Here is a 25,402-nt window from a genome sequence, read left to right as displayed (position 1 = left end):
TGAATTTCATTGATGATAGCAAATACTGTTGGGTTTTTCCTTTGTCTGCTAAGTCTGATTTCAGACATGTGTTTCTTCAATTTAAAGCAAGAATTGAAAATCACTTCAGTTTTAAAATAGACACTATAAGAACTGATAATGGTGGGGAGTTTCTGCACATAGAACTCCAATTTTTGTTGGCTTCTCGTGGCATTCAACATCAAACATCTTGCCCACATACACCAGAACAAAATGGTGTTGCAGAATCAAAACATAGGCATATCATTGAGGTTACAAAAACTCTTCTTATACAAGCTTCACATCCATCTTCCTTTTGGATTGAAGCTCTTCTTACTGCTAATTACTTGATAAATCGACTTCCAACTAAGTCCATTGACTTTCTGAGTCCTCTTGAGAAACTTTATGGTGTTGTCCCTGATTACTCAATGTTGAGGTCTTTTGGATGTGCTTACTATCCATGATTAAGACCCTATACTACTCGTAAACTGGAACTAAGGAGTATAGAGTGTGTGTTTTTGGGATATTGTATTATTGTCCAACCCAAAAAGGCTACAAACGCCTGGATCCTAAGACTATTAGGATTTATACTTCTAGACATGTAGTCTTTGATGAATCCTATTACCCAGTGGCTATTACTACTCAGCCTTTACCTAAGACACCTTCCATCACATGTCATGTCTTCACATTACCCACAGTTCCTATTTTTAACATATCTGCACCATCTACCATTGTACCACCTATCACTGAACCACTTATTCATGAACCACCTATCACTGATTCACCCATTCTTGAACAACCTATTACTAAATTATCCATTCCTGAACCACCTATTCCTGAACCATCTTTACCTCAACCTTCCCTAGATCAATTATCCACACCTTCTAATACCCATCAAATGGTTGCAAGATCCAAGGCAGGGATTTTCCAACCTAAGGTTTTTCAAGCTACTAAGCACTTAATTCCTCAAGCTCTTCTTACTACTCATAAGGTTATTGAGAGATATAAAGCTAGGTTGGTTGCTAAGGAATTTCATCAAAGATCAACCTATTACAAAAGAACTTTAGTTGCCTCCGAAAATTCGATAAAACTCACAACTTTTCTTTGAATTGTGTACCTTGAAATTATGCAAAAATCACAATTTTCACTTGAAACTTTTTACTCTGAATTTTTTTTCTTCATTCTCCAAAGTGCCGCTAACATAAATTACCAACTTTTCTCTCTTTTATTGAAACAAAAAACACAAGGGCATCAATTAAGAGAAAGTAGATAAAAGGAGCATTAAGGATATAAACTTCACCGAAAATAGGAATCTGTCTCAATGTGTACTTCCAGATGACTTAAGTCTCCGACTTAAAGACTTACTACACTCCTCTAATTCTGACATCACAGCCTCACACACTTCATTCGAAGAACCCAATGGATCGACTTTGTCATGTTCATCGGAAATAACAGTAGGAATGTTGTCTTCAGATTCACTTGAAATGGTAACCGCTTCTACTTCAATGGGTTCATTGGGGTTTGGCTCTGAGGTAGTCTCGAGAGGAAATTGATCCTCAACTGCAACCACCAATATCTTCTTATCGGAGTTGATGGCCGCCTCCAGCAGTTTCTCTTGATGATCTGATGCTGGAAATATAGTCTCCTCTGGTTTCTCCTCATCAGGAACCAAAGCCAGCTCTTTCACCTCCAGTAGGTTTGTGATCGGTAATTCCTCTCTATCTTCATCTGGAGTTGGTAGTGAATCCTCTGTTCTGTCCTGAACGGAGTCTGGAACTGGCTCCTTTTTCTCATGCCCAGAAGCTGGAAGTAGCCCATCTGCTTCCTTGTGTTTTAGACCTGTAACTTCGTCATCCACTTTCTCTCCATCGGAAGCTGAAACTGGTTCTTCAGCTTTATCCTCATCGGAAGCTGAAACTGGTTCTTCAGCTTTGTCCTCATCAGAAACAGGAATTGGTTCTTCAGCTTTGTCCTCATCAAAAACAGGGATTGGTTCTCCTGTTTCATTCTGATCATAAGCTGGAATATGTTCTTCATCCATACTTTGGACGAGGATTGGTTCTTCGCAATCCATTTGAGCTGTGCCTGGTTCTTCAATCATCATTGGAGCTGGGGATGATTCTTCTGCCATCTTTCGACGTAGGATCTCTTCAGTTATTTCCTGGGATGGAGGTAGGACTTCCTCCTGCCCTCCACTAGATACTGAAAGTACCTTAAGCTCCTTGGAACCATTGGTCGGGGCACAGTCTTGTTCTGACACGGTAATAAATGGGACAGGAAGTTTGCAAGTCATTTCTTCACCCCGTTGTTTCTTATAAAGGATCATCGCTCTCTGTAGAAAAAAAATACAATCCTGATTAAGCAATTTTAGAGTACAGTTACTCAATTGAACGGAGTTCAGAAACCATCCTGGAGAGCAAAGAACTTGAGAACACCTAGAAAACATCTTTGACTTGAAACTTACAAATACCGTAGACGCATATAATTCTATCGTGAATAAAAGAAGATCGAACAGAATCAGAGAAGTTGTGCTAATCGGCCTAATGTTTATCATATAACTAAGTACCGACTACCGAGTATCACATTGACATGGTTTTCTTCATCATGAGCACTACAGTTCTCATTATTTTGTAAGTGACTAACTAAGAACATACTTGACCGAAAATCATATTCTGAAGCATACCTGTAGAACGGTATCATTTATTGTGGGGAAAAGTGAAGCACTCAAATTGGTGCTAGAGAACTTCGGTCTTGGTTGAGGTTCCTGTCACAGAATGAAGAACAGCAGCATAAGTTACAGTTCATCAAAGAAAATCAACTTTAAATCATTATGAATCTGCTATGGTCCTTTACCTCCAAATTTGCAAGATTCACAAGAGTTGAACTTCCTTTCTTTTTAAATAAGCTCATGCACTGCTTATACAACTCTGGCTCAGTAAGTTCTTCCGAGATGTGAAGTTTTGAAAGATAAGCATGCCAAAAGTAAGAATTGTTATTGTTTGATTTTGTAGAAGGCTCTGTTGTTTTTTCCATGGCATGTTCGGCCAGAGCTTCAACAGGCTCTTTTGGTGGTGCAATTTCATTGGATCTCTTTACATCAATATTCTCTGATCGGAAATCAGGTCGATCACGTTCATTTCCAGACAACTGACCCTTCCTTTCCACCCACACATCATCTGATGAGGTAGATACATGATCATCTTTTCCGGATGCTTTGGGCACCATCTGCCCCTTCCACGCGTCAGAATTTACCTCCCATCCGCGACCATTCACGACGTTTTTGTTATGATCCCAATCTGGATTCCCGTACATATGAGATTCCTCCCCAAATACACCATTTCTTCCCTCCCATCCATGCATATGAGGAGAAAACCTATCGGCAGCAGGAAAATGATAAGGAACCCCTGGGTGGTTAAATTCCATCGGCGACCTAATACCATATTGAGATGGAACAGGAAACTGCTGCATCATTGGATGAAAACCTCCAGGAGGAGGCCCGTGTTGGAAAGGGATGAAACCATTTGGTAATGGTGAACCCCAGTTAGGAATACCCCTCCATGGGGTTCCTTGACCTCTACCGACATTAAAGTCTCCATTTCTCCGATAGCGGATGCTGGACTTACCTCTGCCTTCTTCTTCTGATGGGCCAATAACTGAAGGGCTGCCTACCCCAGTTCTGAAAGAAGGCGCTTGAGTAGAAATAGAGGAACTGCTAGGTAAGTGATTGTTTCTATTGAAAGATGACGAGACAGAATCTCCATCTGCCTGAGAAAACTCATCTGCTGACTTCTCCATAGGCAGGTCTCTGCCTCTTCTCTCATTGTTGCTTGAGTAATCTTTAGCGTCTCTAAAACCACTGCTTCTCCGTCCACTCTCTTCCATATCAAGGCTCCGCCGAATATCGGCTCTGTTTGAATATCTTCTGTCAATACTTGTTGATGAATGAGACTTCTCGTTCAACAGCGCAGGTGAGGCATGTTTATCCAATATTGGAGACCTTTCAGCAGAAAAATCAGCTAAGCGGTTGTCATCCTCTTGCCAGGTCTTTGTCTTCGACCGAGTCTCAAAAGCTCTCTCAGAAACACCAAAACGGTCTCCTGATGGAGTTGAATCACGCCAGAATCGTTTTTCAGAAACAGAGTCCACAAACTTGAATTCCTCATTCGAGCTTTTCCTGTATAAAGAAACACTGATTTTAAGGGTTTAATATTCAGTGAGCTAATCACGGTAACATAACTCTTTCCATCTTTATCCAGATTGTGCTACTTGTGATTACGACTCCAAGAAAAAGTATAATGAAATCGAACTATCTAAAATCCCAGCTATTAGGGTTGGACATAATTTTGAAAGAAGATATATCAAACAGAAGTTACAAAAGTACGCATAACAAAACATCTCAAACTAACGTAATATTGTGCATTGGGACCTATGCTACACGGACTCTTCTAAAGTGTGAAGTACAATGTAAATTTCGGACGCCAATGCAGTATTTTCTATACATCTATTCTTCATCCAAGTTATCGACAAGAACTATTTTTTATCCATACCTTCTGCAAGTTAAGTTCTTTTTTGTAGTAATTATGTTATAAATATACTATCAGAAGTTTCTTTTGGCTTCTTCTTTTTTCCCCCTATTTCATTGAATGAAATCTATCTTTCCTTTCAAGGAACAGTAACCTTTATACTAATCGGTATGGATTGGAATTCTTGTTTTCAGAATAGAACAAAACTAGTACGGTAATGGAAGAATAATATTGCTTACCTGGACTGGTCCTTGACAGGTTGAGCACTGGGGCTGGGAGTCCTATGTCTGCTCCTGCTCATAGTAGAATCAGTATCAGCATGTCGTGATCGGTCAGCAGGAGACACCATTTTTTTCTCTATCATTAATCGTTGCTCCTTGGTGTTTCGAGATTTAAGATCAATATATTCCTCGTTATCATTAAGATATCTTTTCTTCCCTCTATCATCTTTGTAACTGGTGCCTCTGCTATCAATGTGAGGACTTTCATTACCAGCACGATCACGAGGCGTAGATTTCTTTATCGGGCTTTGCTTTTCATCCTTGGAATGCTTACCTTCAGACCTATGCACTGTGTAATCTTTCATGTAATCATCTCTATACTTATCATCCCAGTTTTTGTGGTCATTGTGCAGATCTTCGTGATGTCGATCACTATGCTTACTGTTCTTTTGCATTTCGTCCTTATACCTTCCATTCCTGGTATGATCATCCTTGATTGATGCTCGACTATGTTTAACATCTTTGTTTTCTTGATATTTATCCTTGGCATCAGGATCATCTCTTCTTTCCCTAATTCGCTTGTCAAGTCCTTTCCTCGACTCATGATACCGCAACTGATCATGTGCTTGCCTCTCTATAATCAATTTAGAATTTCATTTTAGATCGTATGCATGGAATACCCTCTAATATACCATTAGAAATCAAACAAGAGAACAGACAAAAGTGCTTCAGTAATTAGTGATAAAATCTGGTACGCCAGTAGTTAGTGATAAGATCTACTACCAGTAGTTGGTGACACCGTGCAAGTCTTCAAATTTTTATCAAGCAAAATATTGTGCAGAGTCAAGTTAGAAAACTTATGGCTAAGGGTAAAACTGCAGAAAAATTATAAATCACCAAGTACCACTTCCGCAGCCACCCAAGCTTCATATAAAGTGTCAACCATAAAGATGACTTCAACCACATGTTCTCCGAGTTCACACTAATGAAGCCTTCACAGGATGAAATCCTACAAAATGTCCTCCGATAACAACACAATTGGCCATCACTTAATTTATCCATTTACTAACACCTAGTGTTTGCAGATAATAAAGATTCAATCGCATAAGCAAGCATATACATATAGTTATAAGGACCTTAATGAATGGGACCAACGGGTACCGTGTTCGCCTTATTAGGCTCATATCAAGATAATAGTCAAGTACAACATCAAAATAAATAAGTATTTCAGCCTCAAGGACATTTAATTTGGTTAGACTTGGGTGTCCTCACAAAAGCTCTTATTTCGATGGAATTCTGGGATTCCTTTACAATTTTATTCTATTCACTAATTCCTTGTGAATGAATATGGGTTTAATTCCCTTATTGTGAATGTAGTTCGTTATTGTGTGGGTTTGTAGTTCCATTCCTTCTATATAATGCATTTTCACCTCAAAAATGTTAAGACCTACAAGAGATGATATGTATGAACAAAAACAAGAAGTTACCTTACCAGCATTTTCTAGTTCTCTATTTTGATTCACTGTCACTGTGTCTATCTTTCTCTCACGCTTCCCATCTTGATCCGTCTTTTCCCTCTCTGAACGTTGTTCTCTATCCTTCGCCTCCTTATACTCGTAACCCTCTTTCCGACCTAAATCCTTCTCGGGCTTCCATTTTTGCTCAACTTTACCACCACTCATCTCCACTCCTAAACCAGAATTATCTGATCTTTTCTCACTAAAACTCTCATGTCTCCTACTGGACTTACTCTTAGAATCCAGTTTCAACCCTTCATCTATATCCACCTCAGTGGTTTCTCCTTTGAGTTCGACAAGTCCGCCCCCATTCCACCGATCAGCAACAGGTCCTTCAATCCTGTCCCTTCGCCTCTTAGAACTGCCTTGTTCTCCTGATAAATCACCATTACCAGTAACAGACTGATGCTTATTCCCAGCTTGAGATTGCGAAAGTTTACGTTTTTCTGAAGATAAATCCCTAGAAACATCAATTATGGATTTTTCCTTAACATTTCTTTCTTTCAAACTCACCTCTTCTTCCGAACCCGATTGTTCCCTAGCATCTTTCGAGCTGTGCTTATGTTGCTTGTGCGATTTGTGACGAGAACTTCTCGGCATGATTGAAGATAACCTTAATTCTAGAAAGGAATAAAAACCCTAATTCTCGATGAAGATGAACACTATAAACGAAGATTGGACTGAATTTTTGGGGGAAATTGATGGCGGCGCCGGAGATATCAGAATTTAAATCTGTAAGGATCTAGGTCGGAGCTGGGTGACCGTACCTGTAAGATCGAGATTTTGAGTGCTAAAAAATGGAGGCGCGAGCGGACGAGACAGGAAGAGAGTTGATAGACAAGAAAATGGATCGGAAAATGAAAGACTTTCAGTTTTTATTCAACTAAGCACCTATAAGATAATAAGTAATTGAATTTAACCCCTCAATAATTACTAATTGAGATTACCCACTAAAACTAACTATTTCCAATCATGGGAAATTGGGTCAAATGACCCTTGACCAAGAAGACTTTGGTAAAATGACCTTAATTTTGTGGAGACTGTCAAAATAACCTCATTTTTTCCTTTTCTCCCACAATTACCCTTTTATAAAAATGAGTCTAGAAAATCTAGACCTCGAATTTTTCAATTCCAGAACTGAGAGTTGCTCCTCCCTTTCAACTTAGGTTTCACTTTTCCTTTGTTCTTCAAAATTTTCACCGAAAATAGAAAGATTTACTCTCCATCTCTTTCAATCTTCCATCTTCGCACTTGCCCATGGTTTTCTAACTTCCAATCTATTACAGCAGTACACATCCGTTAGTTTTTCTTCACCGATTGACCTAAAAAATTATTAGGGTTTATCAATACACACTATAGAATTAGGTTGAGTAGATCCAACAATCAATTGGAGCAATACTCATCTCAACAATAAAAGAGGTTGCTGAAATTCCATAATGGCAGGTAACTTGATAAAACAAGGTTGTGTGACTAGTGTTTTTCCCATAAGCTTAATACATCTTTACCTAAGCATTGATTTCTTACATGTGCAGGTTTTTATCTTGGTTAGGGTTAGCTAGGTTCCATTTTATATTCATGGTGCAATGTATCTTTTATGTATGTCCTGTTTGCTAATATTTTACAATGTCCCCTAAATGTTTGTTAATATTCCTCAATGATAAAATCAACCATATTACCATTAAGTTATCACTATGATTACTTCGATTTAGAGGCATACACGGGTGCATATTACTTGAACAACTATAAATTACCCATTTTAGTAATCACATAACTAGTTTAACTTCCTATTAAGTGTAATAACAATACCTAATCAAAATTGTTGGTAATATAGGAATATTAATTATGATAGTCGTGTTCATTAAGCTTTAATGATTTCCATTACCATTACGATGTTATGTTTTTGTCTGTGTTGTTGTGGTTGGTAGTAGTTTTAATATGCTTGAATAATGATTTTATGCCGACTAGGAAGATTATATGGTTAATTTGAGTTGCTTCGAGATTAAAGAAGAACAAGGTATCCGAGAAAATGATGAGTTAGGTTGTAAACCACATAAAGAAAAATTCCTACTTGAACACATACATTGCATGGTGTTTTTGTAGATATCTGACATAAGTATTATGAACTTAAAATTGCAGGTTGAGCACTCAAAGAAATGTGTTGGATCGGCTCTTTCGGATTGAAGTTATTATTATTTGATATTATGATACGAATCCTTAATACATCTTCAATTGTATTATATTTATTTTTTCGGATTGTTCTTTGAATTGACTTACTAAAAGTTTATGGTAGTTTATGTTGAATTCAGGGATGAATTATTAAGAGTGTATAAGTGGTAGGATTTAGTAATATCAATTTCTATAATGAAAATCTTGTTACTTTTCTTGTTCATAAGAAAAAAACTGACTCGTAGTGTGAGTCTAGACTTCTGCGGCGTGAGTCTAGACTGCTGCAGCGTGAGTCTAGACTGCTGCAGCGTGAGTCTAGACTGCTGCAACGTGAGCCTAGACTGCTGCAGCGTGAGCCTAGACTGCTGCAGTGTGTTATGTATATTTCATTTTATTTAAGTTCTAATTGTTTAGTTTGTATTGATGTTGTTTTATGTACATTCTAGTAGTAATTTGTACTAACAGGAGAATTACCGTTAGTGCTCAGTGAAAAAATGTAAATCAGTATTTGAAACTCTATCGTTGTTACTTCCTAATGATATTGTCCCCGTGGGTTCTCCTAGTCTGCCTCCCTCATCCTAAAATGAAATCCTATTATTTAAATTTGAGAAAAAAATTGAGCTTTCAAAAACATATTGTTAGATCTAGAAGGAAATATACATAATGGACTTTTGTAAGTACCGTACTTAAATTATTTCATCTAAATTTCCAACTCATATTTTTTTATTTCTTATACAAGATAAAGGTCCCATGAGAATATATAATCTCATTCACCGATTGAAGTCAGATTCACCCATCTGAGACATAATGGCTACAACATCACCATCGATATTGAGTACGTTTGTGGGTTGATGAGTTAGGTCAGACCTTGGGTGCATAACAAGATATTTGTACCAAAGATTAAACTATTCCAGTTAATGATGTATGCGAAGAACAAACAATGATTATTATTATTAGTTCCACAGTTGGTGTAACCTACTATGGTGTTCCACACTTAATACTAATGTAATAGTTTGAAAACAATAAAAAAAATAATTAGTTGATTTATTTGACTATATTACAGTATAGGAACCACATTACAACAATTTAAGTGAAACTCAATCACATATAGATACATCACGACATAGTTCAGACATAGTCTAGACAGAGTCTGGACAGACCTGCTAGCATTGTAACTTTCTCTAAATAATTCGATATGAATAATAACCTCATATGTATTCAGATTATTTGAAAACAAAATAAAATTGTAAGTGTGCTTACAACAAAAGATCTATGAAAAATTGACACAACATTAAAAAATTTAAACATTATTGTGTGTCGTCGTTGTAACAGAATAGGCACAAGATAGATGTCGACTCCTTCCAAAAGAAATTGTTCGAGGATACAAATTAACAATCATTTATTGCTCATTAAAATATCCTCTGACCACATTTTAACAGACTGAAGTTCTTCTAAATGAACAACCGCCGCAATTTCAACTGAGTCTAGACTAATCGAAAGAGTCCTCGACATAGTCCGAGTTTAGACTAATCGAAAGAGTCCTCGACATAGTCTGAGTCTAGACTCCTGCACTCTTGAGTCTAGACTCCTGCAGTCTTGAGTCTAGACTCTTGCATTCTGAGTCTAGACTCCTGCAGTATTGAGTCTAGACTGTTGCAATGTTTTCATACAATGTTGTACAAGTTTGTTACATCCTCGGAAGAATATCAATTGACGTCTTGAAATATCCACACACATACAACGAATTCACAACAGAATTAAAAAATGCAACAAATAAAATGTCCTACTACATTCGAATATCTTTTATTGGAGATGCATTAAGGGGCTTCACAAATTATGTTTCTTCATCGAAACAATGATAGTTGTAATCTCTAAATCTTTTTTCTCGGCTATTTGGGACAAATTTTCAAACATATGCTCGAGTTAAGCAATTTCATCCTCCTTCACTGCCCCGTTAAATGATCTATTTTCATTAGTCTCAATTGTTCCCGATGTCTCGTTCTCATCCCACTTAAAATATTTGCAACGTATCGAGCAATTGAAAAAATATTTGTCATGATTTTCATTATTTTTCACCTTTAATCATTGGACTACACCTTCTCCATATTGCAGACACATTCAACCTATTTATGACCCGGATCTCGACAACTAGCGCAAATACCGTTGTTAAATCCTCCCACTTTGTCTACCTTTTACTGCAATCTGTAAATAATGAATAAGTAGAAGAAGATTATAAAGAAGTAGAATAAGAAGATTGATGGACTGGTAATAATCAGATCATTTTAATGGACGTTATCTAGAGATGTACCAATAATATAGTGTATAGAAAATCATACTAGGAAGTTTCCAAGTTGGCATGTGGGCCGCAAATTAGGTGTTCAAACTCTGTCTAGACTAATTCAGACTCAGTCACGACTGTAACATATACAAGATTACTTTCAATATTTTCATCATTTTGATTTTTCACATATAAATTGACAAACAAGCACTACATAAGATAAATAACCGTAATAATGAAGATGAAGTAAGAACAAAATTCAACAAACATGAACAATACTTCAGTTCATTGAGGACTATTAACAAACACATGGTGAACATTGTTAAACAAAGTAACCAATACAAAAGATTAAGGTAAAACCGTAGCCAAAATTGAAAAATTAACAACACATAAGATGAACTTGACTTACAAAAATGGACAAACAACCAAAACATAAGATAAAATAATGTAATCATTAAGTTCAAACAAGTTAAAACCTTAGCAAGATGAACAATACCTAAATCAATCAAAAACCCTATACAAAACCAAACAAGCTACACATAATATGAAACAAAGTAACAATGAAGTTGAAATTTCCAAAACCCTAGCCAAGATGAACTTACCTCAACAATTATCGAAACCCTAACCGCGCAAAAGTTTTCCCCAAATTTTCGGTGAAGAACAAGAAGAGATTTGAGAGAGAAACCCTAGAAAAGAGGAAAGATTCAAGATGCTTCAAGGTTTACACTCAATTACAACGATTTCATCCGAAAAATTCGAACAAGAAATGGTGGAATGGATTAAAGATGACAAATTTGGAACAAAGATTATAGAGAGAAAATCCCCTATTCTCGGTTCTGGCTTGTGGGTTTTAGCAAATTCGGAGTCTAGACTTTCTGGACTCTAATATATATATAGGAGGGCAATTTTGGCATAAAATGCAAAGATTAGGTCATTTGAGAGGTTTTAAGAAACTTGGGTCATTCCAACAAAAACCCTTTAGTTAAAGGTCATTCCACCCAATTTCCTAAACAACATGGCAGGTTAGCGGCTAAAATCACCCGTTAAAAATGTTGTTAGCCCCCAGTAGTGGAGACTGACCAAGGTCAATTTCTTTTGACCACAAAATTTGTTTGCACCCGTTGAAATTGTTCATTGATGACGAAACAAGGCTTTTTCCACGATAAAATGTTGATTATTATTCGAAGGGAAAGAGATGAAGACGTAAGAGAAGAACAAAAACAAGAGGAAAAGAAAAAAAATAAAGGAGTCGGACGGGTGCCTCCTTAGTAGACACGCAGTCTGTACCGAATGCCTACAGAAGTCGAGGGTTAACAACACCTTTAGCGGGGTACTATTTGCTGCTCCCTTATTTATATGAACGACTATATATCCATCACCCCTCACAAGTAATACACTTTTCAACGAAACCCTAGCTACCCTGTTTCTTCATAACCAAATCCTACTAAGGAAATAGCACCACCCTACCTCCCCAACACGTGTGATTGTGTACATTTGTATTCAAAAGGATTTTCTTTTGATTTTTACAATTTTTATTTCGTAGAGACCCTCAACCATCACTATTGTAACATGAAAGAACATTTGATTTATTTATTTTGAAGCGATACATTGAGAGAAGGCCCAATCCCAATTAAATAAGAATATAAAGAGACTACATAATTCTTAAATACAATTTTTCTTCTTTATCCTCACGAAGGATTCCGTGTAACTCTCGGTGAAACTCGTTTGGTGGAGTTCTTCATATGGGGATGTTGTGTTCCAATTAGCTAAAATATCTGCAGCTCTATTCGACTCTCGGTAGATGTATTTGACCTCATGTTCTTGTAATCCTGTAGTGAGGCGCAAAATCCTTCTCCAAATGTTCCAACAATGGCATGTGGCTTAAGTCCCTGCGCGTTGAAGAAGGATTTGACTACCAACGAATCAGTTTTGAGTTACACCCGACTTAAATGAGGACTTAAATGAAGGGCGTTAGCTAATTTAAGCCCTGCCTGAATGCCCTAGAGCTCATGGTATGTTAGTTGAAGGAAGTGTTCTCTCTATTGCTGCACTTATAGAATTTCCTTGTTCATCTGAATGATAGCACCGTGTCCGCCTCTTTCTATATGAAGTGAGTCCTCAGTATTAATCATAACTTAATTTGGGGTTGGGGCCTTCCATTTGCACATAGTTCTTTTTTTCTCTTTTTTTTTTTGTGTGTTGCGAGTGCACTTCTTGGGTATTCAAAAGTAGCTTTTATGCCCAATTTAGACAAATAAGAGCATATAAAACAAGAAACAAAACAATAGAGTATATGATATTATTTACTCTATACTCTATTGTTCAAACATTTTATTTTTGTCCGACTCCTTTAAATGACCAACTATGTGTAGTTGATTTTGGGGGCATTTGAGTCAGATGACTCGTGTTCAAACAATGAGAACAAAAAAAAGAACATCTTCCTCTTTGGCATTGTTGATGTTTCTTGTAATGTCATGAATATGAGAATATCCTATTACATATATCTTACCTGATCCAAAATTCTCCAGTCACTGGAAACAGATGATGAACTTCCTGAGAGCATAGAAACATTACCATATAAAAAGGAGAAGATATTCCAAGAAATATATGACAATGTTCATAACCAGAACTTGCTAACAGCTGATACACCAGGAGAGAGCCACTGTCGCAACAATCTCAGTAGAACCCTAGACTAATCTTTTTCAAACTCTACTATCCAAAATCTAATCAAATCAAAGGGTTACAAAATGAAAAGTTTTTCTTTTATTTTCTTGAAACAAAAAACAGGGGCACATTAATTAACAGCAAGGAGATGAAGCAGCTGCAAAGACAGATTATAAGGACGAACAAAAAAGAACGATGTAAATTTAACGATAATGGAATAGTCTCAATGTGTACTTCCAGAAGAATTAAGTCTCCGACTTAAAGACCTACTACATTCAATTGATTCAGGCATCAAAGCCTCACATACCTCATCTGAAGAGCCCAATGGATCAGCTTTGTTATGTTCATCAGATCTAACAGTAGGTATGTTGTCTTCAGAGTGACTTGAGATGGTAATGGCATCAAGTGCAGTGGGTTCATTGGGGTTTAGCTCCGAAAGGGTAGTTTGAGGAGGAAATTGATCTTCAGCTCCCACCTCCAGTATCTCCTTATCAGCGCTGATGGCTGCTTCTTCCCATTTCTCTTGATGATATGATGCTGGAACTACAGTCTCTTCTGGTTTCTCCTCATCGGAAATCATAACCAGCTCTTTCACCTCCAGTGAGTTTGTGATTGGTAATTCTTCTCTCCCCTTGTCTGGAATTGGTTGTGGATCATCTGTTTTATCCTGATCAGAGTCTAGAACTGGGGTTTCCCCTTTTTCATGGTCAAAAGCTGGAAATGGCTCTTCTTTCTCCTTACTAGTTAAAACTGCCTCCCTTGCTTTTTCCTGCTTCAGAGCTGTAACCTCATCATCTGCATTCTTCTCATTGGTCGCTGGAACTAGTTCTTCAGCTTTGTTTTGATCACGCGCTAGAATTGATTGGTCGGTTTTGTTCTCATCAGAAGCTGGATGAATTGGTTCCTCAGCTACGGTCTGATCAGAAGCTGGAATAAGTTCTACATCCATACTTTGGACGATGATTGGTTCTTCACATATCATTTGAGCTGTGTCTGGTTCTCCGACCGCCATTCGAGCTTTGACTGCCATTTCGACAACAATTTCAGCTTGGACAGGTTCTTCGGTCATCATTTGAACTGGGTCCAGTTCTTGAACCATCATTGGAGATGGGGATGATTCTTCTTCCACCACCTTTTGACCTGGGATCTCCTCACTCATTTCCTCGCCTGGAGGTGGAACTTCCTCCTGCTTCCTTCCATCAGAAGCTGAAAGTACCTTAGGTTCCTCGGAACCATTTGTCTGCACACAGTCTTGTTCTGACCCGGGAATACATGGAACAGGAAGTTTGCGATTCATAACATCACCCCGTTTCTTATAAAGCATCATCGCTCTCTGTAAAAATAAAATCATGACTTAGCAATCAATAATGTAAGTACTGAATATCATATTTGTTTGTCAACGAAAAATAATTCAGAGAACTTCCCTAAACAGAAGAAAACTTAGCAGCCCCTAGATAACATATTTGACTTTATAATTACAAATACCACAGAATATGCGCCGACCGCAGATAGTTTATCATATAACTAAGACAGAATTCACATTGGCATGCATTTTTTTCATCATGAGCACTATCGATCTCATTAATTTGTAACTGATAATACTTCTGCATCATTTTCTGATGTATACCTGTTGAACAGCATCATTTATTGTGGGGAAAAGTGAAGCACTTGAATTGATGTTGGAGAACTTCAGCCTTGTTCCCTGTTACAGAATGAAGAACAGCAACATTAATTGAAGTTAATCAAAGAAAACCAGCATTAAATAAATGGGAACTCTTCTATGGTCCTTTACCTCCATATATGCAAAATTCACAGCATCATCATGAATTGAACTTCCCTTTTTATTAAATAAGCTCTTATACAACTCCGGCTCAGTAAGAACTTCCGAGATGTGAAGCTTTGACAGATAAACATGGGAAAAGTGAGGATCATTATTGTTTGGCTTGGTAGAAGGCTCAGCTGTTTTCTCTAGGGTATGTTCGACCAGAGCTTCAATAAGCTCTTTCGGTGGTGCAATTTCTTTGGATCTCTTCACCTCAATACTTTCTGCTCGGAAGTCAGGTTGATTACGCTCATTTCCAGATAACTGGCCCTTTTGTTCCACCAAAACATCATCTGATGAGGTAGACATATGATCATCTTTTCGTGGCACTTTGGGCAACTCCTGCCCCTTCCACGGATCAGAATTTACCTCCCATCCACGACCATTCACTACATTTCTGTTCTGATCCCAATCTGGCCTCCCGTACACATGAGATTCATCCCCAAATACACCATTATTTCCCTCCCATCCATGCATATGAGGAGAAAACCTTTCGGCAGCAGGGAAATGATATGGAACCCCTGGATGATTGAATTCCATTGGTGATCTAATACCATATAGATGTGGAGCAGGAAACTGTTGCATCATTGGATGAAATCCTCCAGGAGGTGGCCCGTGTTGGAAAGGGATGAAACCATTTGGTAATGGTGAAGGCCAGTTAGGAATACCCTTCCAAGGGGTTCCCTGCCCTCTACCAACATTGATATCTCCATTTCTCCGATAGCGGATGCTGGACTTTCCTCTACCTTCTTCTTCATTTGGGCCAATAATGGAAGGGCTAGCCACCCCAGTCCTGAAAGAAGGCACTTGAGTAGAAACAGAGGAGCTGCTAGGGAAGTGACTGTTTCTATTGAAAGATGACGAGACAGAATCTCCATCCGCTTGAGAAAACTCATCTACTGACTTTTCCATAGGCAGGTCTCTGCTTCTTCTCCCATTATTGTCGGAGTAGTCTTTAGCATCTCTGAAACCACTGCTTCTCCGTCCACTTTCTTCCATATCAAGGCTCTGCCGTACATCGGTTCTGTTTAAGTATCTTCTATCAATACTTGGTGATGAATGAGAGTTCTCATTCAACAGTGCAGGTGAGGCGTGTTTACTCAATATTGGAGACCTTTCAGCTGAAAAGTCAGCAACGCGGTTGTCATCCTCTTGCCAAGTCTTTGTTTTGGACCGAGTCTCAGAAGCTCTCTCAGAAATATCAAAACGGTCTCTTGATGGAGTTGAATCACGCCAGACTCTTTTTTCAGACACAGAGTCCCCAAATTTTGATTCCTCCTTCGAGCTATTCCTGTACGAGGAAAACATTGGTTTAAAGGGTTTCATATTCATTACGCTAATCACAGTAATATAACTCTTCACAAAAAATAAATGATATCGAACTACATTTTCTCCAACAAATCAAACCGAAGTTATAGTTACAAACAACAGAACATTTTAGTCGCCGATGCAAAACTTTTTGTAATTCTTTTCTTCATTCAAAATATTGAAAACTATTTTGATCCACGCCTTTTGCAATTTATGTTCTCTCTGTATTCAATGTTTTAAGTTAAATATATATACAAGTAAATCAAATAAGTTCTTCCTTTCTTTTTCCTTTTTCCCCTTTTCTTACCTCAATGGCTCAATATATTCGATCTTTTCTTTTTAGGGAAAAGTCTAATATATGATCAATACGCATAAATGGGCAACCATCAACAGGAGTTATCTTGCAATTGCAATATCTTTTGTTTTAATTGGCATGGAGGAAACAACTAGGTTTCTTGTTTTATAGAAAAGAATAGTAAAAGTGTAGAAGAGGAGAATAATATTGCTTACCTGGACTGGTCCTTGACAAAATGAGCACTCGGACTGGGGGTCCTGCGTCTGCTCCTGCTCGCAGTAGAATCAGTACCAGCATGCCGTGATTGGTCAGCATGAGACGCCATTTTGTTACTGTTTGTTGATATTTTCTCCATAACTGAACGTTGTTCTTTGGTGCTTCGAGGCTTAAGATCAATGTAGTCCTCGTTATCATCAAGCGATCTTTTCTTCCCCCTCTCTTCTTTGTAATAGGTACCTCTGCCATCAATGTGAGGACTTTCATCACCAACACGATCATGAGGCTTAGACTTCTTCAATGGGCTTTCTTCCTTGGAATGCTTATTGTCAGACCTATAAACTGCATAATCTTTGAAGTAATCATCTCTATGCTTATCATCTCGGTTTCTATGATCTTTGCGCAAATCTGCATGTTGCCTGTCACTATGCTTACCATCCTTGTGCATTTCATCCTTATATCTTCCATTTCTGTTGTTATCATCTTTGGCTGATGGTCGACTATATTTGGCATCTCTGCTATCATCTTGATATTTATTCTTTTCATCAGAATCATCTCTTCTTTTCCTGATTCGCTTGTCAAGTTCTTTCTCCGACTCATGATTCTGCAACTTATCATGCGTTCGCCTCTCTATAATCAATTTAGTAGATACCAATAGATTAGAACTTCATTACTGTAGATAAACAAGGGATGCCCGCTAACTATACCATTACAAAAAAAAAAAAAAAAGTACTTCCACTAGTTAGTGATAAAATCTATAACCTCAGTAGTGAGTGATTAAATCCAAACACCTGTTAGTGACATAAAGTGTTCGGATTTATTCAAAGTGAAGTTAGAAAACTTCCTGTTAAGTTTCAACCATAAAGATGACTTCAACCACATGTCCTCCCAGTTACAGTAATGAAACCTTCACAGGATGCAAATCCTACGTAATTAAAGGTATTCATCTCTCGGTAGAACAATGTCCTCCCAGATTACGACATAATTGGCCAAGGATTGCATGACCAAGCTGTTGTATGCATATCGTAAGGATTGCATGACCAAGCTAAATACGGTAAGTTATTAAGACCTCTATCACTGGGTACCACGTTGTACTCATATCAAGATGATAGTACACGGTCGTAAAAGATAAGTTCTTGAGCGTCAAGGCGGTTTGTTTTGGTAAGGTGCATTAATAAAAGCTCTCATCGTTGACGGGATTCTAAGATTTGTTTAAAATTTATTATAGCTCTTCTTCATCATGATTGCCTTTGGGCTTGATAGTATTTCATCCACTAATAGCGATGCCATTCGTTATTATGCAGTTTTGTACTTTGTAGTTCGATTCTTTTTATATGATGAATTATTACATCAAATATGGTCATTAAGTTAGGAGATATGTTGTATATGAAATAAAACCGAGAAGTTATCTTACCAGCATTTTCGAGTTCTCTTTTCTGATTCACCGTCATTGCATCAATCTTCCTCTCACGCTTCCCATCTTGATTGGTCTTTTCCCTCTCTGACCGATGTTCTTTCTCCTTCACCTCCTTATACTGGTAACCCTCTTTTAGACCTAAATCCTTCTCAGACTTGGGTTTTTGCTCAACTTTACTACCACTTTTCCTAGCATCCTCTCTCTCTACGGCTAACACAGAGTTGTTATCGGATTTCCTCTCACTAGAACTTTCGTGTTTCCTACTCGACTTGCTCTTCAAATCCAGTTTCAACCCTTTATCAATACCCAGCTCAGTGTTTTCTCCTCTGAGCTCCTTATCAACCACTTCGCCCCCATTCCACCGATCTACAACAGGTCCTTCAACCCTTTCTTTTCGCCTCCTTGAACTACCATGCTCTCCTGATAAATCACCATTACCAGGACCAAGCAGATGCTTATTCCCATCTTGGGTTTGTGAAAGTTTACGTTTTTCAGAAGAAGAATCCCTAGAAACAGTAATTAGGGTTTTGTCCTTCACATTTCTCTCTTTAAAGCTAACATCTTCTTCCGAATCCGATTGTTCCCTTGCATCCTTCGAACTATGTCTATGTTGCTTGTGCGATTTGTGACGAGAACTTCTCGGCATGACGGAAATGGATTGAAACCCTAATTTTAAAAATAAATAAAAACCCTAACTTTGGTTTAAATCGTAGACGAAGAACACTATAAATAAATATCTGATTGGATTTTTGCGGTGGGATTGTTCACTGTTGGTGGTGCCGGGGATACCAAAATCTGAATCTGTGAATATCTCTACCGGAGCTGAGTGGTAGTACCAGTAAGATCGAGATTTTGTATACTGAAAGAATGGAGGCGCGACCGAAGAGAGAGAGAGAGATACGAAATAGAGTTGAAAGAGAAAGAAAATGTACCGGAATAGTAAGACTCGTGTATTTCTTTTAGAGAGAGAAAGACTCCAATATGATATTTTGCTATAAAATTTGGTAGGATCACAATTTTACACCTACAAATATTTCATTCTCGATCATGAACACATTAAAATCCATATGAACTCTCATGGTTTCACACTTTCACTTGAAGAAATGTGGTGAAATATGGGGATTGGTATAAACCTCTCATACAAATATATAAATTTTTTATAATGTAAATATAGAAATTAGAGCAATCGCTTGATATAAATTGAAATTTTGGTTCTAAGAAGCGTCTCGTCTGAATAATCAAATAATTTAGTATGTGATTCGAATACATGGTAAGAAATTTATTTCACTTACCAAAATGAAACTAGAATTTTCAAATGACGAAAACTGTTGATTTACACTGATTTTGACTTTAGCTAATACAATCACTAAAATGGAGGAAGTTCATCATGATATCAGAGACGCTTCTTTTGTATAATCAAATAATTTAGTATGCAATTCAAGTAGATGGTAAAAAATTTATTTTACTTACTAAAGGGGAACCTAGAATATTTCAAATGATAAAGACGGTTGATTTATACTGATAGTTTGACTTTAACGAATGAAATCATTCAAATTGAGGAAGTTCATCATGATATTTCTGTAAGACAAAAGTAACTTTTGTGATATAAATTTAGCGTGTTCCTCACAACCCTGTAATCAAGATATCTACCATTGTAATCATAAATTGATTTCTCTATAGCATAATTACATCAAATAGTTTTGGATACATTATAAGAACAATATATCTTAACAAGAAAAAAAACAATACATATTTATCATCACATATTTACAGCATAAATTAATAAATGATGGGTTTTCACTCTTACCAAATATTAGTTTTTCACTCTTTGTGGCATTCGATTTAATATATGAATTTCGAGCCCAGTGATTTTGCTCTCCCAAAATCCAAGAGGTAGTAGAGCCCATATTTGTAGGGTAACAACCTCCTGGAGTTGGGATGGTTGCACAAAATTAAGCATTAAAATCATGCTACACATGCAAAACTATATACGAGTAACTGAGTTACGCAATTTTACTATATTATGAGCAAGGAAGGCCTGGCGGAGCTCCAACCTTACGAGTGGAGTGCCGCCGCAGTAGGCACCCTAAGTTTACCAACTTCGGTGACAAACTCCTAAGAGTCTCCACCCTGGGATTGGGGTTAGGCTGTTGCGCCATGCAGGCACCGTAGGCTGGCTCAGCGCAACCCAGGGAACTCCGTAGGCTCGCTACTAACAGAGACTAGGAACATCAATGCTTGCCCCTACCTGTCCGGATATGGTGCTAGAGGAAATGTACAAGCTGTACGGTCCTCTAAAGAATTTCGGATGTTTGATGGGTAAGAAATACACATATCGTATCCTGGTAGTGTAAGGAGTAGTGTGTAAGTAGTGTAAAATATCTGTATGTCACACCCAAAAGGCCAGATACATTTTGTATCTTTGGTTGTCTAATACGACAGAAACAACAACACGAAACACAAAACAGGCATAGTTATCTTTCTCGGACAAATTTAGGGAAAGGCGTTAGAATTTAACTTCCTGCAAATAGTAAATTTAAGGTACGGAATTTAAAAAAAGGGGAGTTCACAAATCCCCCCATGAAGAACCATTTTACATAATATAACAAAGTTTAGTTAACGGTACAACATAAGCATTACATCGTACTAAATTCCAAATTACAGACACTGTGAATTGAATCTTTGTTATCGAATTGTTCAATGTCATACAGGAAGTACAAGAACAATTATCGACAGGAACAAATTTTGCAGAAAGAAACCCAAAAAGAATAGACGTACACCATACTCATCTCCTGGTCCACAAGCTTCCAAATAGAACATCAGAACGATCCTCCCAACTGCCAATGAAATATTACAGAAACAAAACAGATTATAAACTCTTCAATTAAGAAAATAGCTAAAATAAAGAAAATGTTGTCTTTCCTGCCCAGACTTGTCACTTATCATCTCATGCATGAGGTGCAAACTTCTTGGACATAAATACTTCTTAAAGACTGACTTAAGTGGTGTGTTTTTGCTCTTATAGTCTGCATCTGACTTGTGGGACTCAAATGAAGGACAAAAAAAAATGAAAAAAAAAACGTAAATCAACCATTCACACGAGTCAGCCAAAAACAGAAGTTCTAATATTTGGCTCGAGCCAATTCAGATCTTGAGTCAAATTTCATATCTGACTTGGAAGAAAAACAACCACTACCTTGGTCTTCTCTTCGATGTTACTGATTAGAACCTTCCTCGGTAAAAAGCACAAGGGTCATCTCTGCTCTAAAATATATCTACCTGTAAACTCTGAGGTACTCCATAACAATGAAAATAAGCAGAGTTTGTCCAAGGTTTAGGGTGGAAAATATTCGCATGGATGATCTGGGCTCTCTAGTCAGCAATCCGAAGTACTGTTGCAGCATTACGTAATACAATTAACACGACAAACGGGCAGGTGGTCATGAGTTACAGATTCATTCTTGGGTGTCTGGTAATCTGAAAGGATTACTATAACTATGATAGGAGTGTATATTTTATTCAAGTATATAGTAGTCACATTGTTAATGGTGCACACTTCAACAATCCTCTTGGGATTTAGTCGGTCTTCTTTACCTAAATTAGGCGTCTGTTAACAAAATCAACTATGAGAAAGGTGGTGTTTGTTTTTCCTTGATTGTCTAAATTTGACTTGTCTAAGTATCAATTGTCCGACTCAAATGCACCCAAATAGCCATTCAGACGAGACAAAAGTCATGAGTCAGACAGAAACAAACAGTCTAGAACTGGTACAAGTCTAATCAGATTTAATATCTAACTTAGGAAAAACAAAAACACTAGCAAAGAATGATAATTTCCAATGTTTAGGAAGAAATGGTAGCTTATGTACTGATGATCCAAATAGAATAGGATTGCAAGTGGCCACCCAGGGCTATGTGAGAACAAAGACTCCAAGGTATCAAACCCGTTATGTAAAGACAAAAGAAGATGCTCCATTTGGTTAATAAAGTTCTCGACTAAAGAACTTGCTTTGTGTTCAAGAAGCTTAAGTGGTCGAATATATGAGAAAGCTTTAAAAAGTCAGTAAAATTTACTAACCAAAATAGCTTCAATCTCTTTGTCTGAGACTGGCGTTCGTTTCGGCTGAAGTGAAGCCTTCCCTCCAAAAGCTGTGTTAGTAGGTGAAGCTGGAATTTCCGAGTTAGCAAAGAAAGTATGATGAACATCACCAGCTGCCGGTGCCTCTTGAGTCTGGGACGAAGCACCTGCATAAATTTGTTTGAAATGAACGAATAAGATAACTCTGATTTAAGAATTCACCAGACAAATATCAAATGGGTGAATCACAATTCACAACTACTTTGGTTCCCAAGATTGAACTCAAGATTCAAGTTTTGGTATGGCATGATGAGAAAAATCTGAGATACAGTACAAACTTAAGTTCAATTCCATAATTCAACCACTCAAATAGAGCGAAATATTCTCATTATATTGATCTTGAAGGGTTCACACAGTTTGTTAAGTTTAATGTCATCTAACTCTAAACCAATTAGCAATGAGTGTAGGAGGGTAAGTAGACATTACATTTTTGGTTACTAGATCATCCTTCTCCAACGTGGGACTATTCTCATACAGTTTGCACGGGTTTCACAAGAATCCCTAGCCACTAAAAAGTATTGACATGTCTTTTAACCAAGATTATATGATAAAATTCAAACTTATTTGAGTGAAATTACTTGAAATAAAAGTTGCTTGGGTCAATTTCTTACTTCTCTTTTCAGAAATTAATACTATGCTGACCCTTTCAGTATTCACAAAAGTATAAGCATAACAATGAAAATTTCCACAAGAACAAACTGAAAACCCTATATTTTCCACCACCCAGAACAAGAAATGAAGCTAATTGCCATAAAATAAGAACTAGAAAGCCATACCAGAGGATTTTGGGTGTCTTTGTGGGAATTTAATCCGAGGAACTCTCTTCAGTATATGAGTTCCACCCATCTCTTTCTCTCTCCTAATTCTACTTCACTCTTTCTAAGATTTTTTTCTCTCTCTACAGAGTTTGGAGAAGAATGTGAGATATGGGTAGTTCTTCAAAATGATTCTAGCTTTCTAGATCGTTATGGTTTTGTTCACCTACGTTAAGTGATTAAATAACAATAATCCCATCCACATAGTCGGTCATATTTATCCTGTTTAATAACAGCCGTTATATTTAACAACACAAAAACCAACTAACGGTTTAAGATATGGAAACAATCTATCAAAATGTTTCTGGAAGCACAGTAGAATTTACTCATGAAACTTCTCCCTATATATACTTTTTCTCTCTCTCTGCTTCTGTTCACCAGGAAGATAAAAAATGGCGAAGAATCTGAACCGTCTATTCTCATCACTGATTGAAACATCAAAGCCGAATCTAGGTTTAATCTTCTCTCGATCTGAATCATTAATCGAGTCTACTGCGATTAATTCAACTAGAAGAGGATTCTGTAATTCGTCAAGGCAAGAAGAAGAAGAAAACCCTAAAAATTTGGGTAAAGAAGAAGAAATTTCTGCCGAAAAGAATGGGAACAAAGAGGAAGAAGAAGAACACGACGATGATGATACTGATGATGAAGATTATGGTGTAAACAAAAAGACAGGTGAGATTGGAGGACCAAAAGGACCAGAGCCAACTAGGTTTGGTGATTGGGAACGTAATGGCCGGTGCTCCGATTTCTAAGAACTAGATGCCGATTTCATTTCCGTTTGTAGTAGCTCGTGAGTGAATCGGTTTTAATTTTCATTTCATCTTCTTCAGTATAATTTCTTGATAAAAGAAGTATCTTTGTATGATTTTGAGATCATTTTAGGAAAAAAACTGTCTGAAAAGTATCTGTCTTTTTTAGTTGTAATATTGGGGAAAACTTCTATATAATAAATTTTGCAGATCAATTCGAACTTCAAGTGAATAAAAATTTGATCGATTAATTTGTAGATAAAAACTCTAGATGAATTAGGGTTTCTTGAGTGTGGAGCAATTGTTGCCACATGGGCGGGGGTAGGGGTGGGAATTGGGCGGGTATGGGCGTCCATGGGCACTTGAAGCATCGGACTGGGCGGGTCGGGCACAAATTTTCAATGGCTATTAGGGTAAGCGGGTTAAGTGGGCGGGCAATTTTGAAATTCGCCTTGCTCATTACCCGCCCAAGCCCATTAAGAAGTTCGGGTAATTCGGGTATGGGCGGGCGGGTAGCGGGTAATCTCATGACTAGAAAAAAAAAAATCACTTTTTCCTCTTTTTTTTATAGAATCTGGAAACACCATTCCTGATTCTAAAGAGACAATGTGAGATTAAAACTAAACGTTATTTGTGTTGTTCCTTTTAGGAATTTAATCTCAGATCGAAAACTAATGAAGAATTCTCATGAGATATAATATAAACTTACCCCACTCTTTGTTCCCTCAAAGCCAAAGACTACTTCAGTATTCTACTAAGAATTCTCTTGGGCCATTGCAAAGCAATATATTGGGTTCGTGTGATTTCCCTTAAGCATATTGTTTACCATCTCAACTAAGCCTAGCAACATAGACAGCTGGGGCTTCATCAATCCATAAAGTTGATGTAATTTGGTTGGTTATCATTGGGTGAGGTTAAGTGGGTGCGGGCATGGGCGGGTGCGCGGGTAGAGGTTTTAACCCATGCCCGCCCACTAAAATTTGGCGGGCTGGGCGGGTTGTGCCCGAGACGGGCGCGGGCGTCCATGGTCATCGTTGGGCTCGGGTGCCCGTGGGCGGGTTCGGGCTCATGGGCAAAATTCCCACCCCTAGGCGGGGTCTGGGGGAATGGTGGAATAAATAAAATATTTGTAAAAAAAAAAAAAAATGGTGTTTATTTATCAAGCTAGATCTGACTTGTCTAAGTAGTCTGAATGACTGAAGCGGTCATCAAAATTCACCTAGTTTATTGGTTGTAATTTGTAAACTAGATGAAAATTTATAGTCACAAGTTTT

The 25,402-nt window shown here is 37.6% G+C and overlaps 3 protein-coding genes and 1 long non-coding RNA gene across 5 annotated transcripts; 1 reads left to right on the top strand and 3 right to left on the bottom strand.

Moving 5' to 3' along the window:
• Positions 1-1,080: 1,080 nt before the first annotated feature.
• On the bottom strand, positions 1,081-12,369 carry LOC147534246 (uncharacterized). 2 transcript variants are annotated; one of them, XM_086645402.1, is made up of 6 exons: positions 11,701-12,369; positions 6,234-7,218; positions 4,760-5,375; positions 2,851-4,171; positions 2,681-2,761; positions 1,081-2,329 (listed from the first exon to the last, which is right to left on the bottom strand). In XM_086645402.1, exons 2-6 carry the CDS (start codon positions 6,856-6,858, stop codon positions 1,316-1,318), a joined length of 3,657 nt encoding a protein of 1,218 aa, XP_086501528.1. In that variant the 5' UTR covers positions 6,859-7,218; positions 11,701-12,369; the 3' UTR covers positions 1,081-1,315. The 2 variants fall into 2 exon arrangements, with proteins under 2 accessions (XP_086501528.1, XP_086501529.1); XM_086645403.1 differs by lacking the exon at positions 11,701-12,369 and having other exon boundaries at positions 6,234-6,990; positions 7,026-7,143.
• Positions 12,370-13,442: 1,073 nt separating this feature from the next.
• On the bottom strand, positions 13,443-19,838 carry LOC147534245 (uncharacterized). Its single transcript, XM_086645401.1, has 5 exons — positions 18,422-19,838; positions 17,007-17,637; positions 15,159-16,479; positions 14,994-15,068; positions 13,443-14,699 (listed from the first exon to the last, which is right to left on the bottom strand). The coding sequence occupies exons 1-5, from the start codon at positions 19,068-19,070 to the stop codon at positions 13,590-13,592; spliced, it is 3,786 nt and encodes a 1,261-aa protein (XP_086501527.1). The 5' UTR covers positions 19,071-19,838; the 3' UTR covers positions 13,443-13,589.
• A 1,167-nt stretch (positions 19,839-21,005) lies between these two features.
• LOC147534244 (uncharacterized) lies at positions 21,006-23,461 on the bottom strand. The gene is made up of 3 exons (XM_086647728.1): positions 23,338-23,461; positions 22,502-22,668; positions 21,006-21,261 (listed from the first exon to the last, which is right to left on the bottom strand). Exons 1-3 carry the CDS (start codon positions 23,405-23,407, stop codon positions 21,244-21,246), a joined length of 255 nt encoding a protein of 84 aa, XP_086503854.1. The 5' UTR covers positions 23,408-23,461; the 3' UTR covers positions 21,006-21,243.
• Positions 23,411-24,366, top strand: LOC147534243 (uncharacterized). The gene is made up of 2 exons (XR_015227603.1): positions 23,411-24,238; positions 24,298-24,366. It is a non-coding gene; the product is annotated as an uncharacterized LOC147534243 (long non-coding RNA).
• The last annotated feature ends 1,036 nt before the right edge of the window (positions 24,367-25,402 follow it).

The sequence above is a fragment of the Eschscholzia californica genome, unplaced genomic scaffold (genome assembly GCF_041429995.1).
Source record: "Eschscholzia californica isolate CP2 unplaced genomic scaffold, dmEscCali1.0.p SCAF_6, whole genome shotgun sequence".
NCBI classification, from domain to species: Eukaryota; Viridiplantae; Streptophyta; class Magnoliopsida; order Ranunculales; family Papaveraceae; genus Eschscholzia; species Eschscholzia californica.
The sequence above is the reverse complement of the archived record's forward strand: the minus strand, read 5'-3'. Positions and strand labels throughout refer to the sequence as shown.